Source organism: Lynx rufus, unplaced genomic scaffold (assembly GCF_022079265.1).
Source record: "Lynx rufus isolate CCGP_SWC_20201006 ecotype Redwood Valley unplaced genomic scaffold, mLynRuf1.p SCAF_43, whole genome shotgun sequence".
Taxonomy (NCBI): Eukaryota; Metazoa; Chordata; class Mammalia; order Carnivora; family Felidae; genus Lynx; species Lynx rufus.
Genome location: NW_025814860.1, coordinates 149,127 through 174,913, shown reverse-complemented (window position 1 = coordinate 174,913; position 25,787 = coordinate 149,127). Strand labels below are relative to the sequence as shown.

Below are 25,787 nucleotides of genomic sequence, written 5' to 3'. Positions count from 1 at the left end.
TTTGGGGCCATTCCCCTAAGTAAATCCTACACCCTGGAAGGAAGGGCAGTGGTTTGAGGAGCTCTCCAAACCGTGACAGACGTGTTTTCCCTTTGGATGATTCTCACAGCATGTTCTTTCCCTGGGGGGCTGGACCCCTCTCCTGCCGTCAGCCCTTGGTGCCTCCTCCTTGGGCGCAGGATGACTCCCGTGGCTACACCACTCTGCACTTCGTGGTCCCCTTGCTACCGTGACTTGTCCAGGGATGACACCTAACTCAGCCAGAGCCAAGGAAACACTGGGATGTTTCCCGGAAATTTCTGCTATTTGTTTCTGCTAACAGGGCAGACTGGGTTATGTTGGCCTGTTGAAAAACATACGCTGGACAAATATTAAAACTATGTTCTTGAAAGCAATGAAGAACCAAACTGATAGTAAGAAACTATCTAAACAAACAAACAAATCTAGGGTACAAATTTTGTTTCTTGACCCAAGAGGTAATGACTTCGCTGTGAACTTTATAACCGCTCATTAGAACGAACGTTTGTGTTTTGTACACCTTCCTGTATGTATGCTATTTTCCTCAATTTAGCCAAATGTTTATGTACATGTGTGTGTTTAAAAAGAAACATGAATATGGCTAAGGAAACAAACTATATAGAGGAAAATAGGAAGATTCACTCATAATCCTATTCCCCAGATATGTCACGATGCAGACTTACCCAGCCGATCTGAAAAAAGAAGAGGACTGAACAGAACTAGAAATGAAAATAAAATAACGTAAAACTCAGCTGCAGCTAAAAGTAGTGACCTCCCCCCCCCACTACCACTGAAGGGGTTGAGGACATCGGGGGAGCGGGAGCAATGCTGAACCAGGAAGAGAAAGGATTTCCATCTCTATCACACAGTTGGAGACTGGATTCAGTCTCAAATCTTGTGGACCAAGTGATTCATTTTGGTTCCCTCCCCCTGCCCCCCCCCCCCCGCCAAGAATGGGTTTTGTTCTGATGAAAAGTTGAAGTTCAGTCTCATCGAGGAGCCTTTCGACATGCCACATAACCTCCAGCATCATTGGAGATTTTTATCATGAGTCGGTTCATTTGAAAAAACTCCATATTCTCAGAGACGTTTGAGGGAATGCTGCCACGCCAAAACAAAACTGGACTCCCATGGCACGGAGATGTGGTCAAAGGAACAGGAAGCGGACTTGGAAATTTAGATCAGTGAAATCGCCCCCAGGGAAACGACCGAGTGGACGCGTGTGATGGCTGGGAGACAAGGTCTGGGAGGCGCATGACAATGTCCAGCAACAGGATGAAGAAAAGGGGAAGCGAGAGCGACCGCGTCCCGCCCACCCACGAGGGTTTCTAAAAGGAAGCAACGGACACACAGAGGGGAGGGGACAGAGCAGTTCACAAAAGGTTCCCGCAAGAGCGGCTGTGTCTGCGAGGCGCGCAGTCTCACCACTTCCTAAGAGGACAGCAGAAAGCGACAACCGTGGACGTGCGCTAGTGACTTCTCCTGCGCGGAGATAAAGGCGCAGAAGCCAATGAGCTCTCAGAGAAGACACCCGGCTGGCGGCGGGGAGGCGGAATGATGCGGTGATGCCTTCCACATTCTGAGCAAGAATTACTTTTGAGGAGGATCCCGGATGACAGCCTCGCCACACGCGAGGGCCGGGGACCGGAGCAATTATTTTTCTCATCAGAACAGCTACGTTCGTCTGTGATTCTGTCTCCCGTTTCGGTTGCCATAGCCACGCAGACGAGCTACGGACGGCTTCCCATCAACATGGCCAAGGGCGAGTTCCACCTCCTGTGGCCCTCAGCGCCGCCCAGCTGGAGGGCCTGGGACGAGAGATGGCGGGCATTCAGACCGTTGTCACCGCCTCGCGTGGCTCCCGGCCATCGAATGTGCTCATGTGTTCGCAGAATGATGGAGGAAGGTGTGTGTGGGGGGGTCTTGCGGCCCCTCCGGCACCAGCTCAGGGAGGCGGGGATGGGGGGGCAGCCTGCTTGCTCACGGGACTTTTCTCTCCACAGTCCTAGGCCATTCTTCAGTGCCTTTGTTTGACAATTACATACTCCAGGATCCCAAAGCCTTCTTCGTGTTGGCTGGAATTGTCTTCGATCACACCTTCAATGACAGCAAGCAACCCCTGCCGCTGAAGGTAAGGGCCATCCGGTCCCGGAACGGCCTCACCATGCCTCCCAGGCTCGCGCGTGGGCCCATTAGGGAGTCTCGCCACCTGGGCTGCCCCCTGTCTCCCTGTGTCTGCTTTGCCACCTGGCTGCCTTTCTTCCGGAGGAGGTGAGAAAATGCTCCCGGTTTCACTGCCTCCAACCTGGCCCCGGGGCACCTCCCAGTGTTCGGGTTCCTCGCAAGAGAGGCCTGCCCAGGGAGACCTCGGGCTGAGAGAAGGGGACCACGAATTCCAGCTGCTGGATGGCAGACTGGATTCCGGCTTGGCAACCACTGGCTCTCTAGCCGTGGGTGGGGCGCCGACATTTCCGGGCCTCAGTTTCCCTACCGGTGTAGCGGGAGTACTAGCAGTTCCTAACTCAGCTGTTGCGGGCATCAAAGGAGTTTGTGCCCAGAACGGAGCCGGGGACGGAGGCACTTTCCAGAAGGACTGGTTGTGGCTGTCATCAGACCACCACACTAATCACATGGGCTCCATGTGGTAGGTCTGTCTGTCTGAGGACAAGGCAGTGGCTCCCATCGGGGGCGGGGAAGCCACTCGTGTGTAGCTTTGGTGTCGTCCTGTGCCGCCTGATGATTAATGGCTAGAACTTGCATGGGGGTGTTGGCAGCTGGAGACAGACACGTTGATAAACAACCAGCGACGCTTTTCGAGCACTAACAATTGCCAGGCACAGCCCAGGGACCATCTGACTTGATCCTACAGTGCCTCTGGGGCAAGTGCTGTTAACCTCATCCGCGTTGTACGGATGAGAAAACCGAGGCAAGAAGGTCAAGTCACCCGCCTGAACCGCCACCGCCATTCGGTGAGAGGTCTGGGGTTTGGGTCCTGGTGGCCCCGCTCCAGTGTCCGCGCTCGGAACCACCTTCCTGAAGGGGGCTCTCCTGGGCAGACCGCTGAGTGCTCCTCGCAGGGGAGGGAGGGATCGGCCTTCCCTCCAATCACAGCTGGCGGCAGACACGAGTCCTGGCTGAGCGTGGGGACCCCGTGACCCAGGTCGTCCTCTCTTTATCCCCTGCAGGTTAAGTACCGCCTGCGCTTCAGCTACACGCAGAGGAACTCCTTAATCGCGCAGCTGACATCCAAACAAGATTATGTGGACAGCTGGGGCACATCCTTCCTCTACCCTCCCAACCCAAGCCAAGAGCCCCGGGCCTTAGGGCATTCGGACGGCGGACTCCCTGGTGAGGAAGCCCCAACGATTAGGTCTCGCCCACACGCACGTGCCTCTCGCGCTGTCACTGCCGTCTGAACCCTTGCTAAGCTAGCAGCTCAAAAGAGGCTGAAGGAGTAACGTTTAGAAACGTATCACTGAGTAAAACGCTTTCATTCTAGAGGAAGTTAAAGAGCAGTAAGGCTGTGACACTGAGCTGTTTGAGGGAGGAGGGGGGGCATTTTACGGGAACAAGGAGGGCGCGTCCCTTCTTTTTGTCTCCGCACGTACTCACGTTTGCTTATATACCTGACGGTCTTCAGCTCTCTGCAGGCCAGGGGAGAAGCCGTGGGGCAGCTCGGAGGCCTGGCCTCCACGTCACTGTAGACCTGGGGTCTCCCTCTTTGTGCGGGGTTCGGGGAGACCTCCCTGGTAGGGAGCGGACAGCTCTCAGGAAACCGAGCAGACAGCGTGCACCTCCCCGGAGGATGGCCACGCAACTGTCGTGAACTTTGGGCCCGCAAGCCCAGCGAGTGGGAATGTAAACCCGAGGGCTTATCATTCCATGCGATTCTAGAAAGGATGCCAACGGTTCTGCAGTGGAAACGCTCCAATATGCCGTGAAGGCTCCGTGATGGTTCCCGGAATTTTATTATCAGCAATTTGTTCCTCCCTTTTTCGTGCTGACAGATCCAGGGGTCTGTGTAGGTCAAGGCCATCGGGAGACCGTGGTCACCTCCCCTTTACTGCTGGGTACCCCACGCTGGCTCTGCCCATGTGGAGGGCCGGTAACCCCTGCTGGGAGGTGGGGCCTTTAACTCTTACGAGATCCCCACACCGGGGATCTCTGCCCTCCGACCTATTTTTCCCAAAAGCTGACCTTCGCCCACCGACTACACTGTATGAAAATAAACGTTGCCGGTGGTAAAGTTTGGCTTTGAGGCTTGGCAGCAAAAGTCAACGACCATAACCCTCGGACCACAGCAGTGACAGCTCAGACAGAGGTCCCAGTAGGTGAGGGGGCGCGTGTCTCCCAAGTCCTTTGCATTTAACCATTTCGTGTGTCCTGGTGACCGGAAGTGCAGAGCAAGCACCCTCTCCCTGAAGCCCGAGCACTTAGGGGAGAGGATGCGGCCCCACCGTGCAAGAGCGTGGCAATGGACACCCCTTGTTTTGTGGGCTAAGGATGCCTTTGCCCTGTTTTCTGATAAAAGACACCATCACAGCCACAGGGGGCCCCTGGGGACGCTGCTCCTTCTTCCCCGTGGCGGCACGTGGACTCCAGGGAGCCTGGCCCGCTCCCACCCGATCGTCTCCAGGAATCGTTAGCCACGACCCGCCTCACTCAGCGGGTGTTCTGCACCTCCAGTCTTCCGAGTCTCTTATGCTCGGGTGTCCGCTGTCCTCTCACGCAGGATACAGCAACGAAGGCTTCCTGGCCATCCAGCATGCGCTGGACAAGGCCATCATGCACTACCACGCCCACAACGGGACGACCGAGATGTTTGAGGGCCTGAGTGTGCTTGTGAAGAGGTTCCCCCACGGAGCCCACATCCAGGACAGGCTCCTGGTGACCCTTCAGAACGAGTTCCCTCTTCTGCTCATGCTCAGCTTCATCTGCATCGAGCTCATCATCATCAATTCCATTGCCCTGGAGAAGGAGAAAAAACTGAAGGTAACCCCCCCCTCCCCGGCGTGGGGTGCGAGCCTCTCCCGGGGCGGGGACGTGTACAAGCACCCATGAAAAATGACCCGGGTGGGGATGAGGCCGCGGCAGGGACGAGGCTGCATGGGTGTTAGAGGGACCTCCCCCTGAGGGATGGACGGCGGATGTCGGACGGTGGTTCGTCATTTGACCTGCTTACAACGTAGGCGATGCCGTCTGCTGTGACCACGTGAGTCCTTGCTTTTGGACTCGCCCACGGCAGCTGTTCAGAAGATGCCTGCGGACCGACCCCTGATGAGCGCACAGGAGAGGCTGTCCGCCCAGGATGAGTCGCTCTCTCGTGGCTGCAGCCGGGAGCCCAACCCAACACAGGCTGCCCCGAGAGTCTCTCTGCCTGCCTGCGCTCTCCCGTTACCTGTCTCCTCACCTTTTGCTCTCGGTAGAGACCCTCTGCCTCCTCACTTTAATTTTCTTCTCCTTCGATTGCTTCTTATGACTGTATATAGAAATCGCCTGCCGGAGGCTCCCCAGACCTTGCGTGGCCTCACCGACCATGCACGGTTTGCTCCGTCTCGTGCACTCAGCACCGTCTGAGCGAGGCCACCTGCGAGGCCGCGGTGGGTGCGTGGCGCTGGCAGTGGTGGGACGCCGGGCTCCTCTGCTTTCTCTAGGAGTACATGTGCATGATGGGAGTGGACAACTGGCAACACTGGGCTGCCTGGTTCATCGTGTCCTTCGTCTCGGCCCTCCTCGCCGTTTCTTTCATGACCGTCCTCTTCTGCACACAGGTGCGTGTCCGGTCCCTCCGCACACGCTAAGCGGAAGGAAGGTGGCTGCGGAGCGGGCGGTGGGGCTGAGACTCGACAGAAGATGAGAGCACAGCCAGGGACGCGCACTTGGGGCAACCTCAGGTGGTATTTGCGGAAACTTTGCGGGCATCGGGCACTGAAGCTGCACCATCCGGGAGAGCCTTGACGGCCTTCCGTTCCTGGGGCTGCAAGTACTGGACGCGGGTGTGGTTAATTTCGTCAGGGAAGTGGGATTCGTCTCCTAATTAAAGTATTTTATAAACTTAAAAACATTACAACTCCGCAAATAGTTGAAAACAGTTGTTGTAAAAGATGGAGAACGTCCTCTTAGGCCCATCCTACCGTGTTAAATTTTCCTCCGTGCTGCCATCGAGATCTGGTGTTCCAATTTGCTAACTTGCATCTGATGGCTAAATTATAATCCACCATGTGGATAAATGAAGATTTAGCTTCTAAATTACCCAAATTGGGGCACTTTGGATAAAGGTAGGCAAGAAAACCCAGACCACATGGCAAAATACATAAAACAAAGAAAACGGCCAGAAAGCATTAAAAAGAGGAGACGTGAGGTGTCAAAAGAAATACTATAGTTATTATAAGAGCGACAATGACAAATGGGATAAAGTTTCTTATGAAAGCAAAAGAGATTCACATTGGATCAAAAATCGAATTCAGACGTATGCTCTCTTTAAAAAAGATACACGTACAGAGCGTAATTTATAAAAGGTAATGGACGCTGGATCAAAGTTATGCCTTAAAAAAAAATCAAGATATGTTGTTTAATTTAGACTAATCTTGTGGTTTTAAAACAATTTCTGCATTGTTCTGGGGCCCCTGGGTGGCTCAGTTGGTTGAGCGTCTGGCTCTTGATTTTGGCTCAGGTCATGATCCCAGGGTCGTGGGATCGAGTCCTAAGTCAGGTACCATGCGGAGCATGGAGCCTACTTAAGAGTCTCTTTCTCTAATACCTAAGAAAGTGTCTTCTTTAAAGCCTTGCCTTCAATCATAGGATTTTTTTTTTTCCCCTCTGTATCCTCTGTGTAGTATTAAACCACATCATGTCTGATCCAGAACAAAAAAAAAAAAGAGTCTCTTTCTCTCTCTCTCTCTCTCTTTCTCTCTCTCTCCCCTCCCGCTGCACCTCTCCCCCACTCATGCTCTCTCTAAAATAAAAAATAAAACAAATTCATTAAAATAAATAAATAAATAAATAAATAAATAAATAAATAAATAAAGTTCTGCATTGTTTTCAGGGTATTTTATGCCTCTCCTCATTCTTCCCACGTAAAAACAATGTGTGTTTGTGACTGCTCCATAGGTGAACAGTGTGGCGGTGTTCAGGAACAGCGACCCTAGCTTGATATTTGTTTTCCTACTGTCCTTTGCCACGGCCACTGTTTTCTTTGCATTCATGATCAGCACATTCTTCCAAAAAGGTGAGTCCTGATAAAATTCTCAGTCGGGGAGTGTGTGTGTGACTTCTTTTTCTGGTAGCATTGCTATTCCAGTTACGTGCATCATTAATTATTATTTCTCCAAAGCCAAGTTTTCACCTCTACAGTTACTTTAGCAATAGAGCAGTTCCATTCCCCATTGAAGGCTTAGGGAACTGTCTCTATATACGTATATCTTTATGCCTCATTTGGCTTCTAAATGTCATTTCAAATGGAAGCAAATGGTAAGTCCCAATGTGGAAGGAAATGAAGGGTAAGACATCCAGTGCAGACAGGTTTCCAGGTCTTGATTGTGAGTTGGGCACAATGATAGGGTAGCTTATAAGACACCACAGTAAGAGAGGAATTCCTGGGACTTTGGTCCTGTCAGAGGGGTGTTACCTCTAAAACTGTTGGTAGAGTCGCTGAACTACTAGAGGCAAAAATAACAGGAAATGGAGTCAAAGTCAGAGTGTGGGATAACTGAGTCCGGATTCAAATAGAGAGACAGAGGTAAAAACATGAATGGAGGACGGGTCCAGCAGGTGGTAACAACAACAAAAAGGCTTAAAAGAATTTGGGAAAAAATAAAAATGTGGTATAAATGAAGCCAGGCAATTTATTGTTTACACTGGTGAATATTTGACATCAGATACCATGTTCTAATATGTGGGCCCTGGAAAATATGGACCCTGCCAAGATGGGGGTGGGTTCTTTGGGAGGCTGACTGGGCTTGGACACTATCTCCTGATTCAAATTCTCTACCTAGTGTCCCACTATCGCTCAATAGCTCAAGGGCAAGCATGGCAGGGGGGATGGTCAAGGAAGAGAGTTACGTGGATACCTTAGAGCATAAGTATCAAAAGGATGCTCAAAAGCTAAGGCTAATGTGGTACAGAAGGTTGAAGCCCCCAAAACTGAGCTTGCGTTCACACACAAGAAATAAGCACAGGCTGGAAATAAAAGACACAACCAATGAGGTCAGAAGCACAATAAAGCAGGACCAGAGTAGGAAACAGTCCCAAGTGAAGGCAAATATATACTATGCAACTCAGAGTCTACGACCAATTGCTTTTTGATGAAGGGGCCGAGACAATTCAACAGGCAAGGAATAAGGAACAGTCTTTTCAGCAAAGGGTGCTGGGATAGCTGGATATCCACGTGCAAAAGAATGAAGTTGGACCCTACATCACATCATGCACAAAAATCAACTCAATATGGATCGTAACCCCAAATATAAGAGTTAAAACTACAAAATCCTGAAAAGAAAATACAGGCATAAATCTTTGTGATCTGGGGTTAGGTGGTGATTTCTTAGACATGACACCAAAAGCATAAATCATAAAAAAGCAGATGGATAAATTGGACTTCCTCAATGTTAAAAACTTTGTGCTTCAAAGGATACCATCAAGAAAGTGAAAAGACAACCACAGACTGGGAGAAAACATCTGCAAGTACTATATATCATAAGAGACTTGCATCCAACATAAGTAAATTAAACTAAATTAAACTAAACTACAACTAAAAATAAAAACAAAAATATTCCAAACTCATTCTACAGGCCAGCGTTGCCTTGATACCAAAGCTGGAAAAGACATCAGACCAAAAAAACTACAGACTAAAATTCCTTATGAATACAGAGATGGAAAAATCATCAACAAAATACTAGCAAACTAAATCCAACAGTATATTAGAATGATTACACACTATGCCAAATGGGGTTTATCCCAAGAATGGAAGAATAATTCAACATATGAAAAATAATGAAAAAGCATGTGACAAACCCAGTACTTTTCATGATAAAAAAATTTTAACAAACTAAAATTTAAAGGAAGTATCTCAACCAATAGTGAGCATTTACGAAAACCCCACAACTAACATCATATTCAATGGTGAATAATTGAAAATATTCCCCCTAAGATCAGGAACAAGATAAGGATGCCCACTTTCCCCTCTGTTATTCAACACTGTACTGGAAGTTCTAGCCGGAGCAATTAAGAAGAAAAAAGAAACCAAAGACATGTAACTGGAGAGGAAGAAGCAAAACTCTCTCTATTCAAACGTGACATGATCTTATACAGAGAAAATCCTAAAGAATCCACAAAAAGAACTTTGAATCCAGCGAATTTGAATCCAGAAACAAATGAATTCAGCAAATTTGCAAGATACAAGGTCAACACGCAAAAATCAGTTGTGTTTCTATACACGCACAGTAACCATCCCCAAAAGGAAATCAAGAAAACAATTCCACTTAAAATGCCATCCAAAATAAAATACTCAGAAATAAATCTGACCACAGAGATAAGAGACTTGGTAAAAGAAATCAAAGATGACTTAATGGAAAGACATCCCTTGTTCATGGATTGGAAGACTTAGTATTGTTAAAACGGCCCTATTCCCCCAGATTGATCTACAGATTCTATTCAAATCCTATTAAAATCCCAGCTTCCTTTTTCTCAGAAATGGATAAGATGATCATAAATTCACATGGAATGGCAATGGGCCTTGAAAAGCCAAAACAATTTCAAAAAAGAATAACAAAGTTAGAGGACTCACACTTCCTGGTTTCAAACTTACTACAAAGCTGTAGGGATCAAAACAGTGTGGTACTGGCATGAACATAGATAGACTGATGGAACAGAATTGAGTGTCTAGAAATAAGCCCATACATCTAATAGGCAATTGATTTTGACAAGGGTGCCATGACCATGCAATGGAAAAAGAACAGTTTCTTTAACAAATGGTGCTGGGACAACCAGATAGGCACTTGGACTCCTACCTCACTTCATTCCTTAGATGGCTGAATATTATTCCATAATATGGACAGACCACATTTGGTTATCTTTTCATCTGTTGATGGAAACTGGGTTGTTTCCACCTTTTGGCTAATGTGAACAATGCTGTTGTGAACATTTGTGCACAAATGTCTGTTTGAGTTTGCTTTCAATTCCTTTGGGCATACACCTAGGAGTGTAGATGCTGGATGATGATTCTATTTAACTTTTTGAGGAACTTTTTGAGGAAGTAGCAAACTGTTTTTTGCAGAAGGTGCAACATTTTACATTTGCACAGCAGTACATAAGGGCTCCTTTTTTTTTTTTTTTTTTTTGAGAAATACCTGTTCAAGTCTTTTGCCCATTTTTCACTTGCATGGTTTGTTCTGTTGGTGCTGAATTGTATGAGTTATTTATGGACTTTGAATATTAATCTCTCTTCAGATATGATTTGCAAATATTTTCTCCCATTCCATGGGTTGTCTTTTTACTTTCTTGATAGTGTCTTTTGATGCACAAAAATTTTAAATTTTGTTAAAGTATAATTTATCTCTTTTTTCTTTTGTTGCCTATGCTTTTGTCCTTATACTAAGAAACCAGTGCCAAACCCAAGGTTATGAAGATTTCTCCCAAGGTTTCTTCTAAGAGTTTTATAGGTTTAACTCTTATGTTTAGAACGTTGATCCATTTTGAGTTAATTTTTGCATATCGTCTAAGATCAGGGTCCAACTTCATTCTTTTGCATGTAGATATCCAGTTTTCCCAACACCATTTGTTGAAAAGCTACTCTTTGGGGCGCCTGGGTGGCTCAGTCGGTTGAGCGTCCGACTTCAGCTCAGGTCATGATCTCACAGTCTGTGGGTTCGAGCCCTGAGTCAGGCTCTGTGCTGACAGCTCAGAGCCGGCAGCCTGTTTCCAATCCTGTGTCTCCCTCTCTCTCTGCCCCTCCCCCACTCTCACTTTGTCTCACCCTGTCTCTCAAAAATAAAAATAGGGGCGCCTGGGTGGCGCAGTCGGTTAAGCGTCCGACTTCAGCCAGGTCACGATCTCGCGGTCTGTGAGTTCGAGCCCCGCGTCGGGCTCTGGGCTGATGGCTCGGAGCCTGGAGCCTGTTTCCGATTCTGTGTCTCCCTCTCTCTCTCTGCCCCTCCCCCGTTCATGCTCTGTCTCTCTCTGTCCCCAAAAAAATAAATAAACGTTGAAAAAAAAATTTACAAAAAAAAAAAAAATAAATAAATAAAAATAAAAATAAAAATAAAAAATAAAAATAAAAAAAGCTACTCTTTCCCCCATTGAACAAATTTAGCATCAATTGAAAATGAATTGATCATGGGGCGCCTGGGTGGCTCAGTTGGTTAAGTGTCATGATCTCACAGTCTGTGAGTTTGAGCCCCACATTGGGCTCTGTGCTAACAGTTCAGAGCCTGGAGCCTGCTTTGGGTTCTGTGTCTCCCTCTCAATCAAAAAATAAATAAACATTAAAATTTAAAAAAAAAGAAAAAGAAAATGAATTGATCATGTACATGAGGGATTGTTTCTGGGCTTCTATATTCCACTGGTGTTTATTGGTCTAGACTTTGAGAGGAATTGATGTTCATTCTTCTTTAAATGTTTGGTAGAATTCACAAGTGAAGTCATTATGGTCCTGGGATTTTCTTTGTTGGAACAGAATGCGAGGGGCCTATGGGGCACCATCCAGTGTACTAACATACACATTACTGGATTCCCAGAATAAAAAAAGAGAAAGGGGAAAAAAAAAACCCACCAGAAAGAAATATTTAAAGAAATAATGACTGAAAACAACCCCAATTTGATGAAAGACATGAATCTACAAACCCAAGAATCTCAGTGAACTCCAAGCAGGATAAACTCAAAGAGATCCACACCAAGAGTCATTCAGATTGTCAAAACCCAAAGTCAAAAAGAGCATTTGTGAAGGCATCAAGAAGAGGCTCCTCATGTACAAGTGAACCTTGGTGATATCAAAAGCTGATTTCTCTTCAGAAACTACAGAGTTCAGAAGTTAGTGAGATGACATTTTAAATCCCGAGGGGGTTAAAATTCAACCAGGAATTCTATACCTGGAAAAAACCCTTGAGAATGAAGGTGAAATTGAGACATTTTCAGACAAACAGAAGCAGAGAGTGTCCATTGTTACCGATGGACTTGCCCTACAAAAATTGACAAAGGGAGTTTTTTGGGCAGAAATGAAAAGCCTCCAGACAGTAACTTGAAGCCATAAGAAGAAATACAGACCACCAACTGGTGAAGACACCTTAAGCCAGCATCACTGTCCTTTTGGTTTGTAAATCATCTTCTCTCTCCTATATGATTTATAAGCAAGTGCATGAAAATATTCATGAATCTGCATTAATGGGCACTTAACAGATGAAGATATGATCTGTCACAATAACAGTTTAAAAGGGGGAGGACAGAGATGTCTGTGAGCAGAGTGTATGGTACTGAAGGTAAGTGGTATTATTTAAACTTGGTTGTTATAAGTGTGAGGTTAATTATTACATAGTTTTGACTAAACTATGCGTGTTACTTTCCTGTTGCTGAAGTAACAGCTTACTGCATACTGAGTGGCTAAAAATAGCACATATTCATCATCTTACAGCCAAGTCTGAAATGCATTTCTCTGGGCTAAAGCATCAAGACTTCCTCAGGGCTGTGTTCTTTCTGGAGACACGAGGGGAGAATGAGAACCCTTCCCGATGCCTGCATTTGGGGGCTCATGGCTCCTTCCTCAGTCTTGGGTGCTCTAGCTCCTTCTGACTTCTGATTCCATCACCTCCCCTCACTCTGGCATTCCTAACTCCCTCTCCTGAGGGCCCAGTGGCGTTGGACCCACCCAGATAATCCAGAATAAACTCATCTCAAGATTCTCAATCACCTCCACAAAGTCCCTCGGGCTCTGTAAAGTCACACTTTAATGTTACTGCTTTCGGGGGTTAGGATTGGACATCCCTGGGAAGCCTTTATTCTGCCCACTGCAGCACATAAACAACTGGAAAAATAGTGAAGTGAGAAAAGAAATTATTGAAGCAACTTCTCAACACTGAAAACCAACAGAAATGTTTTCAAGTTGGGGGGCTTGAAAAGAATCACTTCACAAAGAAAGGAATTACTTCAAATGCTTTTAAAACATAGTGTTTCAGGGAGCCTGGGTAGCTCAGTCAGTTAAGCGTCCAACTTTGGCTCAGGTCATGATCTCACGGTTGTGAGTTTGAGCCCCTCTTTGAGCTCTGTGCTGACAGCTCAGAGCCTGGAGCCTGCTTTGGAGGCTGTGTCTCCCTCTCTCTCTGCCCCTCCCCTGCTCACGCTCTGTCTCTCAAAAATAAACATTAAAAATCTTTTTTAAAAAAGAATAATGCTTGCAATGCGTTGAAATATGTAAAATATAAAAACCCTTGATCACGTAACAATCGTGATTTATAACGGTGCCCCAGGAAATGCCTCACTAGCAGCCCCTGGAGGTGGCTAGGGCCACCATCCATCACACCCTGTTACCACCACAGGCAGGAAGGCACGTCCTGGCTCCTGGCTGCCCTCCACATCGTGCCTCCCGCCCGCCCGGCCCCTTTGAGGAGGAGATTGTCATGTGAGCAAACCACACTCTACCTCTTACCGAAGCCTCTGCTGCCCCGTCCCTGCCCACATTCATGGTTGGTGGTCCCACCTCATCTCCTCTCAGACCCCTGGCTTGCTCTCCCAGTGACCCTGTGCCACCCCACATCGGTGCTCCCACGCTCCCACGGGCATCCCCTAAACCTGAGCCAACAACTGTGTGGTGGCCAGAATCTCAGCCTCAACAACCCCACTCTTGACCCCCCATGTCTCTGTTTAGCTCCCCCATCTTGCACCCACCTCCCCCAGTAATTCTTTGACCCCCATCAAGACGTCTGATCCATTGGCCCCAGTGTTTTGTCACTACCCATCACCCCATCGTGTGCCTCGCCCCGCTCGGAGCCCCTGGCCCGTCCCTACTTTGACTCCTCTGACGTATACCCACCGGCTCTCTGTTGAACTCCTATTGCAAATCCTCAGCCCTGGTCACACCCAGCTCCCCGCTTACCCTGCAGCAGAACCTGGCCGGAGAAACACTCTCCCCTGTGTGGACCAGTCTCTTTATTTAGGCCTCTGGTTCACAGATTCACTGGCCACCGCCCTGCAGACCACCCACATTCCTTTGTCACTTTGACCCGCACCTCCCTGGAACAGCAATTTCAAACCTTTTCCCAACCCTCCAGTGGACGAAGCCCTCCTCCCTTCTTCACTGAGGCTGGAAGTTCTTGCTCTGGCCTCAGAGGGCCGGTTTTGCACCCTCGTGTGGACCCTGACCTTGAGCAAGTTAACAGACTGTGCATGCGTTTTCCCTTCTGTGAGACTGGAAAATAACAGTATTTACAACTTAGTTAGAAGGACCAGGTAGGGTATTGCACGTCAAACGCTGACAACACTTGATGCGTGGTAAGAGCTTAGTAAATCCTAGCAATGATTGACACCATTTACAAAAGAAGAAACTGAGTCAAGTTATACAAGATCCAAGGTCAGCCAGGTTCGGTGAAGGGCCCACTGCTGTCTCAATGGGGGCTCTTTCCATTACCTATGCAACCTTTAGGACTGGCTCCCTGTTCTCTCCACTTCCCAGAAGTCAAACGCCTGCACTCAACCTGAGCTCCTGTCCCACGCTCCGGCTGGATTGGCCTTCTCTCCCAATCTGGAGCCACCATGCCAAGAACCTGGAAAAACTTCGAGTCCTTGACCCATAATTTACTAGCTCCATGCCACAGGGCACATTTATTCCATGTGGCTAAACCTCAGTTTCCTCCCCTGTAAAACAGGGAGGGCACGGGGGTTATGGAAGAGTCTATAGAGTGCGCGGATCCCAGTACTACATCATGTCCCACTGCCCGGAGGAGGTCTGTACCGTGAGGGATGGTGTCAGTGCCGTCTTGGGCAGTTAGACATTGTGCCTTCACGGACAGATGGATTTTTTTAACGTTTATTATTGAGAGACAGAGAAAGACAGAGTGTGAGCAGGGGAGGGGCAGAGGGAGAGGGAGACACAGAATCTGACGCAGGTTCCAGGCTCTGAGCTGTCAGAACAGAGCCCGATGTGGGGCTTGAACTCACAAACCGCGAGATCGTGACCTGAGCCGAAGTCAGACGCTTAACCAACTGAACCACCAGGCGCCCCCGGGTGGATTTGTGTTTTAAGTGCCACAGATGCCCTTGGTCTTTTGATAGCGAAAGTGCAAAATTCCTGAAAAGACGGCTTCTCTTGGAGATGCCGAGGCCCCCACAGTCCCCACCCCCACCCTGCCGTGGCGGGAAGGGGCTTGTGTCGCACGTGGTGCATCAGTGACAAAACCCTTCTCGTTTCTTCCCGCAGCCCACGTAGCCACTGTCTCAGGAGGAATCATCTTCTTCCTCACCTACCTCCCATACCTATACCTCACTTTCAGCTACTCCCAGAGGACCCACTTCCAAAAGATTGGCTTTTGCCTGCTCTCGAATATCGCCATGGCACTGGGAGTGCGATTTATCTCCATATTTGAGATAAGAGGTGAGTCCCACCTTTCTCCAAAGGACGCTGCCTCAATGCCCTGTCACCGCTGATGGGCAGGGTGACCTGAGTTCCCATGAGAGCCTCACTGCACTCTTCATTCGGCGTCCTGAGCGTTTCCGACCTGCTTGAAGCTACGGTAGGTTGTAGGACACGTTTCACACCACACAGCTTGCAGTGTGGTTTGGGAGCAAAACTAAAGCGTATTAATGATTTAGGAGATGATATGACCATGCAGTCGTACAGATATAAAAGATACAGAGTTATGGTGCACCTGGGTGGCTCCGTCGGTTAAGCGTCCGACTTCAGCTCAGGTCATGATCTCATGGTCCGTGAGTTCGAGCCCCACATTGGGCTCTGTGCTGACAGCTCGGAGCCTGGAGTCTGCTTTGGGTTCTGTGTCTCCCTCTCTCTCTGCCCCTCCCCTGCTTGTTGTCTCTCTCTCTCTCTCTCTCAAAAATAAATAAAAACATTAAAAATAAGAAAAAAAAGATACAGAGTCATGATTCGATTTGGTTCACACTTTCAGAATTTTATAGATAAACGGAGTGCTATCTACATACGTCATGTTTGAGGCTCACAGCCTTCAGGGTCCATCTAGGGGACTTCCCATCAATGGTGTCCTACTTCCAACTCCCACCTTTGGAAGTGCACCCCCAAGTTTTCATCTGTCTTACGTTCTGGGGTCGGAAGGATCCTTCCGAATGCCAGCAGTCACAGCAGCAGATTGCAGCTAGCATATCAAAATGTAGGGACCAGCTGGCCTCAGTAGGCTTTCTGCATGAGACCGTCCCACATTTCCGCGGCACGAAGGTGATCTGCTGTGAACACTCCAGCAAGTGTCTTCGTTGCTCAGTGTTGGCTTTTATCACCAGAGTCCTGGTTCCAGACACTACGGCTTGGCTTAGCAGCAGCAGGGATAGGAATTATATGTGGGACCTAGGTTATGCGTCCTCTTAGGGCAGTTGGGATTACCTTCAACAACCTGCTCAGAGGCACTATCTATCAATAAATGTCTTTAGGTTGGGATGGTCTAAATGGGTGAAGGGTGCTTAAAATATAATGGAGGGTGTCAAGTTGACCAGAATTCATTGCAGGTGAGTGGTTTTCTTTAACAAAGCAGTGACGAAACCACACTTTGCAAACGACAACGGGGGAAAAGTAGGTTTAAAACGGTAGCTCCGGGAGCACCTGGGTGGCTCAGTCTGTGAAGCGTCCAACTCTTGATTTCAGCTCAGGTCGTGATATCATGGTTCATGAGATCAAGGTTGGTGAGATCAAGCTGCATGCTGGGCTCAGCGCTCAGCAGACAGAGCCTGCTTGCGATTCTCTCTCTGTCCCTCGCTCCCTGCCCCCCCCCCACTCTCATGTGCACACACACTCTCTCTCAAAATAAATAAATAAACATAAAAAATGGTACCTCCGATTTCTTCCATGTTAGTGAGTGAATAGGGGAATTTTACAGAGCCTCTCTGTTGAAAGCGGGGGGAACTTGGGTGAGCAGTTGGGCTGGACGAGCTTGTGGGTTTGTTCCCACGCTGGGATTCTCTCGGGGAGAGACTGAAACGACACGCGGCAGGGCTACAATGCGGTCCTGACAGCCGTGGGGGTCCGAGCATCCTGGGTGGGCATCCCGGGTGGGCTGAGATGGCCCGGCTCCCACGCCTCTGCCTCCTGCAGTCACTGGGTGTGGACCACCCAGAAAAGGCTGTGAGGAGGCTGACAGCTGAAAGCCCGTTGGCCGCAGCACGCCCGGCAGCTGAGCTGACAGCTTTCGTGAAGGGGGCGGGGCAGGAAAGTACATCCCTGTGTCCTTATACCAACCCCTGATACACGAGACGGCCTTGGGGAAGGTGCCGTGGTGCTGGCTGTATCGTGAAAGAAAAACCAAGGAGAAAATTGCCCCCGCGAGCCTGTTACAAGCTGGCTCTCTGTCGGAGCTGCAGCCCGGGTCACCCTGCAGGGGCAGTCCAGGGACCCTCAAGCAGCAGCCCAGGTGCCCGGCAGAGCCGGCCTCACAGGCAAAGCCTCACAGGTTTTCAAGTACAAGGCAGTGAAAAACATAAGGAAATAAACAGCCATGGACAGGAACCAACAGGAACAAGACAAAGTGAAAACAGATTCACAAAGTCCTCACATTTTGGGATTATCAAATCACAGATTATAAAACAATAATGCTCGTGATAGGTTTTTCTTTTCATAAGGCAGGTTTGAAAATATCTGCAAGCAATGAGGACGCAATACTCCTTGGGGGAAATACAAAATACGACCAACCAAGGAGCAAACTTCGTGGATGGGTTACCAGTAGATTCAAAACAGCGGAGGGAGAATTATGACCTGGAAGGAGGTGAGAAGAAACCATGCAGAAGGCAGCAACGAGGACCAAAAGGATTTTAGAATGGCAGGAGAGCTGAAAACTGACGCAGGGAAGAGTGTTTTGCCTCCATTTAAGCAGAGATCCGGCAGGAAATGAGAGAAGGGGCAGAGGAAATGCATCTGAAAAGAGGGTGCCCAGATCTGTCCCCAAACTCAATGTCAGGAAGCCCAGCAAATCCCAGACGAGAGTAATAAGAAATCTACACTAGGCACATCAGCGTACAACGGAGCACAGCAGATGGCAAGAGAAAAATCTTAAAAGTGGCCTGGGGAGCAAAAAGAAAAATTGCTTTTCAACAGAGCCACAGTGGGGGCCTGAAGACAGTGGCTTCATACACGGGTTGTGTAAAATAACTACAACAACAGCAGCAGTGGCAGGGGCGGCAACGGAGATTCCTTTAGGTTTTATTTTTTTTAATTTTTTAATGTTTATTCATTTCTGACACAGAGAGAGTGTGTGTGCGTGCACGCAAGCGGAGGAGGGGCAGGGAGAGGGGGAGACACAGAATCGGAAGCAGGCTCCGGGCTCTGAGCTGTCGGCACGCAGCCCGATGCCCAGCTCAAACCCACAGACTGTGAGATCATGACCTGAGTCGAAGTCAGATGCTTAACCGACTGAGCCACCCAGGCGCCCCTAGGTTTTTGTTTTTTGGGTTTTTTTAGAGAGAGAAAGAGCGCGTGCACGCAAGTGGGGGAGAGGGGCAGAGAGAACCTTAAGCAGGCTCCAGGCTCAGCTCAGAGCCTGACGCGGAGCTCGAGAGCTCGATCCCACAACCATGGGATCATGACCTGAGCTGAAATCAAGAGTCGGATGCTCAACTGACTGAGCCATGCAGGTGCCCTCCCTTAGGTTTTTATTCTTTATTTTTTTAACAGGTAAAATTTTTTTAACAGGTAAAATTAAAGTGTATAGGAGGGGCTTTAGAGGGGATCATGTCAGAACCCAAAGGGAGTAAATACCTTCCGGAAGGAGAGTAAAGATAATTAAGTTTAGACTTTGCAACATAAAGCAGACCTGGTGATTCATTACTGAGCCAAGCAGGCCAGAAGCAGTGGGTAACTTTTAAACTTAATAGAAGAAAGAGTAACGAAAGGTTGGCTGAGTCCAAAAGCGGCATAAAAGAAGAGAGGACTTTGGTCATACGCCCACCTCCACGGCGTGGGGGCTGGAAGTCGGGGCGCAGGACGGGCACACCCTGTTCAGAACACTCTAGATGGAACGGACAGGGCGCAGACCCCTCCCGCACGCACCTTCTTCCTGAATATAATTAGATAAATCGTGGGAGGAAGTCACAGCTAACCCCTACCTGATCCAAACTCTAGACCTCAGCCAAAGTCGGACGCTCAAACGACTGAGTCACCCAGGCGCCCCCTCAAATTAAAAAAAAATTTTTTTAATGTTTATTTATTTTTGAGACAGAGACAGAGCATGAACAGGGGAGGGTCAGAGAGAGAGGGAGACACAGAATCGGAAGCAGACTCCAGGCTCTGAGCTGTCAGCACACAGCCCGATGCCCGGCTTGAACTCACGGACTGTGAGATCATGACCTGAGCCGAAGCTGGACGCTCAACCGACTGAGCCACCCAGGCGCCCCCTCAAATTTAAACGAAAGTACAGAGAGGCAAGAATGGCCAAAACCGCTTCAGGAAGAGCAAGATGGGAAACCTTGTTTTCCCAGACATGATGATCTATCAGAGAGCAATCATAATTAAGACTGACAAAAAGACTGATAGAACAGAAAACCCAAAGCCAAAGGCACGGGTGAACGTCGGCAGTGACGCCGACCCCCGGCAGTGGGGGTCAGTAAATGGTGCTGCAGGGACGGGAGGACCTTCTGGGGAAGTTGAAACCGGACCCGCAAATCACAGCACCCACAGGGGTCAATTCCAGCGTCAAAACTCTGTAATGCTCTTGGCGATGATGATATAAAAGAGAACGCTCCTATCCTCGAAGCGGGAAAGATCTCTTAAACAAGACGCAAACTAAATGACCGTAAAGGGGGGTGGATCTGACGTCGGGGCAGACTAGCGCTGCAAGAGGATGCACCTGCTCTCGAGAACCACGTGGGCTCAGGGTCCACCGCAGCCTTGGAGTCCGCCCTGAGCCCTGCGAGATCTGATTGTCAGGCGCGGTGGAAGGCGACACTCTCGTGTGGACCAGACGCGGGATCGCCTGCCAGGAAGGGCCTCAGAGGCCACCTGGCCCTTCTCCCCACGGCAGCTCAGCTCAGCCCAGGTTCCTGGGGTGGGGCGTGGGGGGCCCTGACGCGCCGAATGGGCACAGAACCTCAGGTGCTCAGCAAGCACTTTGAAGTCTGAGGAGCAGCGATCTAGCCCGTCTGTATGCTCGCCCGCCCGCACTCGAATCTCTCCCTCGGCGTTGCTGGTTCCCGCCACCGCGAGCCTGCTGGCGGACACTCAGTATCTCAGACGCTTTCAGTGAGAAGCCTCGGCCACTTGCACCCAGATTAGACACCGGGCGCCACACAGGCTACTTTCCTCCCTACGCGCCCAGGACCTGGTCCCAAGCCAACTCCTCGGTACCTTCCTGTATTTGTGGAACAGGGATGTGTGATCGCCCACAGCACGCGGGGCCCCGGGGCAGACGCTGCAGATACAGTGATGGGTGAACAGTAACTCGGGCAGGTTCACAGCACAGAGCCCTACCCTCTCCGATCGCAGTTAGCTCAGGGTGCCGGGGGGATGGGCACATAACCCGGACGGGGGAGGGGTGCAGGGTAAGGAGACCCCTGGGCAGCCCTCACTTCAGGTGAGAATTAGCCCGGCGGACAAGGCGGGTAACAGGTGCGGAAGCGGGGAGGCGTCTTGGATGACCGCGTCCCTATTCGGTGCCATTGAAAACACTACCACCTTCTGGTAATACTGAAAATGTTTTGTCGTGTGGGAGACACTCACAGCTCTAGCTTTCCCCCCTCCTGTGCCTTGCGTTCGTCCCCTGGCGCCCCAGACATCAACTCTGCAGGCCTGCGGGCGGCGGGAGCGGGACGTCCTGCCGTCCGGGTGCTGACTGCGGCCCTTTCTCCGGGCAGGCACAGGCCTGCAGTGGAAGAACATGGGCGGCTTCAGCGGGGAGTTTAACTTCTGCCAGGTGCTGCTGATGCTTCTGCTGGACTCCGTCTTGTACGGCGCGGTGGCCGGGTACGTGGAGGCCGTCCTCCCGGGCGAGCACGGCGTGCCCAAGCCCTGGTACTTCTTCGTCATGGTGAGTGCGGGCGCCGCCGCTCTGCGGACCGACGCAGACCGTCCACGGCCTCCCCCCGATACCCTCGCCCGTCGTGGCGGTGTCCCCGATGAAATCCCAAACCCCAGGACACCTAAGCTGGGTCCTCTAAGCCGGATTCATCCCAGAACCTATCAGCTTGCGGTCACCAGGGGAGCACGATTAACGCCCCGCCAGCGGCTCCGTTGTGAAGGGGGTGACCCTGTCTGACGTGCACGGGCACTCACTCTGGACCACTGCGCGGCCGCCCTGCTGGCCCTTCCCAGAGTGTGGACAAGCGCCCGCCCGGTACTTCTCCAGGCCTCGGCCACAGGGAGCCTCCCGGCAGGCACGCCGCGAGCCTGGGGGGCGGGGCGCTTCCCCGTCGCTCACTCTGTCCTCAGGACCACGAATTGCAGGCTAGAAAGCAGCTTGTTGTTAGTGGGTCCACGAGCAAGCTGCTTGACGTCTCCAGGCACCACTAAATATTTGGGACCAGGAAACTTGGGGGCTGGAGGGGGAGGGATGTGGAGAACTTGGTTTACCAAAATATTTATCTTCCCGAAGCAGACAGTGGACTCACCCGCACGTGCTAATGTCAGCTGCCTTTCTGTCTAGCCATCCCACTGGCGCGGACAGCCCGTGCCCCTCACGCAGTCGGTGCTCCAGGTGGCGGATCCGGACAACTCTCCGAAGAGCCAGTTGATTCAGGAAGAGCCTACCAGTTTGAAGAAAGGGATTGAAATCCAGCGTCTCTGCAAGGTATCGGCTCACAAATCTCCTTCCGAGAACTGAAGAAACAGGCGCAGAGGCTTCTGTTTTATTGTTGATGGGGGTTACGAGGCACAATTTCCTGACCGAGGTTTCGTTTCCTCCTGGAACGCTGTCCCCAAAGAGGAACCTGACGTAAAGTGCCCTGTCTCCTGGGGTGCAGCTAAGTGGAGGAGGGTGGAGGGTCTGGATGATCTCTCTTGAAATAACCCGCCCCCCTCACCCCTGCCTTGCCAGCGCCCCTGCCTGGAGACACCTGGGACACCCTGGGACTCAGCCACTTGCTGGCTGACTTCCATCCTCCACGGTTCACACACCCAGCCACTCGGAGCCCCAGCTCTCAGGGCCCGCTTCCAGCCGGGGCGTGATTCCCTGTCACCAGCGTTGGCTGAGCCCTTCCTGCACGCAGAGCCCCGCGTGACTAGGCAGTGCCGCGACGGGACGCCTGGACACAAGCCCCATGCCGGGGATGTCCCACATTTTCTCCTTTGGCCCCTTCTGTCCTTCAAATGCGATGAGTCCCAAGGAGAGGCGGTTTCCTCGTACTGACAACGCAGCCTTGTCACGCTCGCAGCCTTCCTCTGCCTGTGGGAGCTGGAGGGGGAGGAGGCGTCACATCCTGGCCCGGACGGGATGGCTCCAGCTCCCTCCAGGCACGCCTGCCGCTTCCACAAGCAGGGGTTCCCTTTGTGCTCACACAACAGGCTGTCTGCAGCCACACGGTTCTGGCATGATTTCCGAGGGGGCTTAGCCAGGTAATGCGGGGAAAGGTGTGGTTCTAGAAGCAGGGAGAAATCTCCCTGCCAAGCTCTGAGCCCCTCGTCCTCGAGCTCTGGCCTCCGTGGCTCGGGTACCAGGGAGAACCCCCAGGACTGCGCCCCACCCCCGTCAGGCTCCTCACCAGCCCCCCCCCCACCCCGGTCAGCTAAACCCCGTAAAGAGGGCTCCCTTCTAGATTTCCACTTGGATTCCCACCGATGGGCTGGCAGGGGAACTTGGGGTGGGTCACAGGTTCGTCACAAACGCCACGTGTGTGCACGTGCTCCACGGTCAGTCACGCGTTGAATTTTCCACAGGTCTATCACACAGGGAAGAATAAACATGTAGCAGTCAAAGACCTGACCCTGAATCTGTACCAGGGGCAGATCACTGCTCTCCTGGGACACAACGGAGCCGGCAAAACCGCCACGTGCTACGTGCTCACAGGTACCTGTGCGGGGCCAGCCCCTCGAGGAGGAACAGACCCCGAATTCTGTTCCATCTCCCCTCGTTAGATCTCACTGACGTCTTAATACGAAGCATTTGCTGTTTGTTTTTATGCCATCTGTACCCTGTCTGGCTGTTCACGTGACCTGGTAGCAGGAAAAGGAAATCTTTGGCTCTTTCAGCCTGCAGACTCTGATCTCACACGCTATCCAGGAGCTGTGAGCCCTGCCCCTGCGTGTCTTCCCACATAGAACCTTCCGGTACAGGGAGGCACCACTAATCTCCTAACCATGAAATCCATCCATTTGCTTCTGATTGGGGGGGCGGGGGAGGTGGCTCAGTTAGGATGAGACCTGGAGAATTATTCTACAATTACTTCGGTTTCACAATCATTTTGATGCCTAAATAGTTGTTTCACATTCTGTCAGCTAAAACAATAGGCTGCGATGTTTGAGAACTTGTTCATTCTGCAAATATGTATTTCTTGGAGCCTTAACCTGTGTAAAGTTCTGTACAAGACCAACGAGACACATTTCTGAGCTTCGAGGAGCTCTGAGAGCCAAGCAGTCACAGACATCCACCCTGCCAGAGAAACTATCAGCATCTCAGAGGCGGGCTGCCTCGGTTCCCCTCCCAGGCTGCTGTGCACCTTCTCTGGAAGATTCTGACGAGCAGCAAAGGGGAAACTTGGCCTGAGGTTCCGTCGGCCACTCCCCCTCCGCGCCCCCTCCCCGGCATCAGGATTTTAGGATCTGAGGCTCAGCCCCACAGACGCTCACTGGACAGGCTCTGTGGGGGTCAGGACAGGGGACTGAGGCCGGCAGGTTTCCTGGACTGGGGGGCAGTACTGTCTCTAGACCGGGGTCCTTGTCAGATGCAGGCATTGCTGATGCCAGAGGCCTCTCCTCCTGTATGGACTTGAGGTCCTCGGCGCCTGCAGGGTGACCCAGCTAGACCCCCAGGCCACATGACTAAGGTCCTAGTGTTGTTCAAAGACAAAGACGTAAACCGTTTCCCCCGCCGCCCGCCCCATACACACACACAGACACACACACGCTCTTCCCGGGTGCTTCCCTCTCTGCTGTTCTCAGCAGTGGTTTCTGTATATGTGTGCTACCTCTGTCTCCCCCATCCCTCTCTCCAGAGAATCTGTTCTGTTTCCCTCTGGCCAGTGGTGCTTGGATCAGGGCTTGGCAAAGAACAGCCACGCGGTAAATACTTTTCAACGAATGACTGACTGAATGAATGAATGAACGTGATTGCAAGTCCTGCCACAATGTGGACCACGAATGACCTCTCAGAGATGAGCCACGGATTTCTACCGGCAGTGACACGGCACAGAAAAAAAGGCCAACGCGGCCCTGGAGAAAGTGGCACGGCTGAGAGACACCGAGCAAGACTGAATAGCCCTGAAGATGCTAAGCCGGGAAGGGAAAGCCTGGCTGAGGGCCCAGGACACTGAACATTGAAGGGCTTCTATGCATGGAGGCCCCAAAGTTGGCACAGGCCTGTTCTGTATCTGAAACCCCATTCCTCCACCCAGTAAAGCTATGTGGGTTTTGAAAAAAAAAAATTCTAGGAGCTATTCTAGTATTGTAACTCTACATAAAAGGACTTAGGTATTTAACGTGGAAAGCATCACTGGTTTTCCTCCCCGTCCCCCAACCGCAAACAGTCACCGATGCTTTATCGTCCACAGGCAAAATGAAAGATCCCAAAACGCCATCAGTGGGTAATTTGGCAGGAAGTATCAAGAACCTGAAAGTCTTGTCCCCTCTTGGCCACCGAATCTACTGACATTGGTTTGGAGTCAGAAAGTGTAGGGGCGCCTGGGTGGCGCAGTCGGTTAAGCGTCCGACTTCAGCCAGGTCATGATCTTGCGGTCCGTGAGTTCGAGCCCCGCGTCGGGCTCTGGGCTGATGGCTCAGAGCCTGGAGCCTGTTTCCGATTCTGTGTCTCCCTCTCTCTCTGCCCCTCCCCCGTTCATGCTCTGTCTCTCTCTGTCCCAAAAATAAATAAACGTTGGAAAAAAAAATTTTTTTTAAAAAAAAAAGAAAGTGTATGGGGAGGAAGGCAGAGTTGAGATCCATGTTCATACTCACGAAACACTGCAAACTACCTAAATACCTAAATACCTACTAGCATGGCGTGAATAAATACGCAGGGTATATTCATAACAATGAAATCCTGTTAGCCTTCGCAAATTATATAGATCTCGTTGACGTGGAGAAATGGCCTCAGTAGACTGTTTTGTGAAAAGGCCAGTTAAAAGAACCAGAATTTATATTTCCCAGTTTTGCTAGAAACTTAGCATGTGGGACAGCGTACGCATAAGAACGTAAGAACACAGCCGAAAGTATGCAAAACAATGTTAACAGCGGTCGTGTTTACAGGTTGGGATGTGCATAACCTTCGTCTGCTTTGCCCTTCTTCCTTTAACCTTGTTGCAATAGACATCTATGGCCTTTTTCAGTCTGAAAAAATACAACTTAAAATAAGAAAATGAGACAAGGGGGTGCCTGGGTGGCTCAGCCAGTTGAGCGTCCGACTTCGGCTCAGGTCCTGATCTCAAGGCTTGTGAGTTCAGGCCCCATGTCAGGCTCTGTGCTGACAGCTCAGAGCCCG

The 25,787-nt window shown here is 50.4% G+C and overlaps 1 protein-coding gene across 1 annotated transcript in view; it reads left to right on the top strand.

Moving 5' to 3' along the window:
* LOC124525467 (ATP-binding cassette sub-family A member 17-like) overlaps positions 1-25,787 on the top strand; it is a 76,781-nt gene that overhangs the window by 3,625 nt on the left and 47,369 nt on the right. The window contains exons 4-12 of the mRNA XM_047097846.1: positions 2,022-2,149; positions 3,204-3,366; positions 4,751-5,010; positions 5,673-5,789; positions 7,129-7,246; positions 15,416-15,589; positions 21,016-21,188; positions 21,825-21,947; positions 23,033-23,162. Of these exons, the coding sequence (XP_046953802.1) occupies positions 2,022-2,149; positions 3,204-3,366; positions 4,751-5,010; positions 5,673-5,789; positions 7,129-7,246; positions 15,416-15,589; positions 21,016-21,188; positions 21,825-21,947; positions 23,033-23,162 (1,386 nt within the window). The remainder of the gene's footprint in view (positions 1-2,021; positions 2,150-3,203; positions 3,367-4,750; positions 5,011-5,672; positions 5,790-7,128; positions 7,247-15,415; positions 15,590-21,015; positions 21,189-21,824; positions 21,948-23,032; positions 23,163-25,787) is intronic.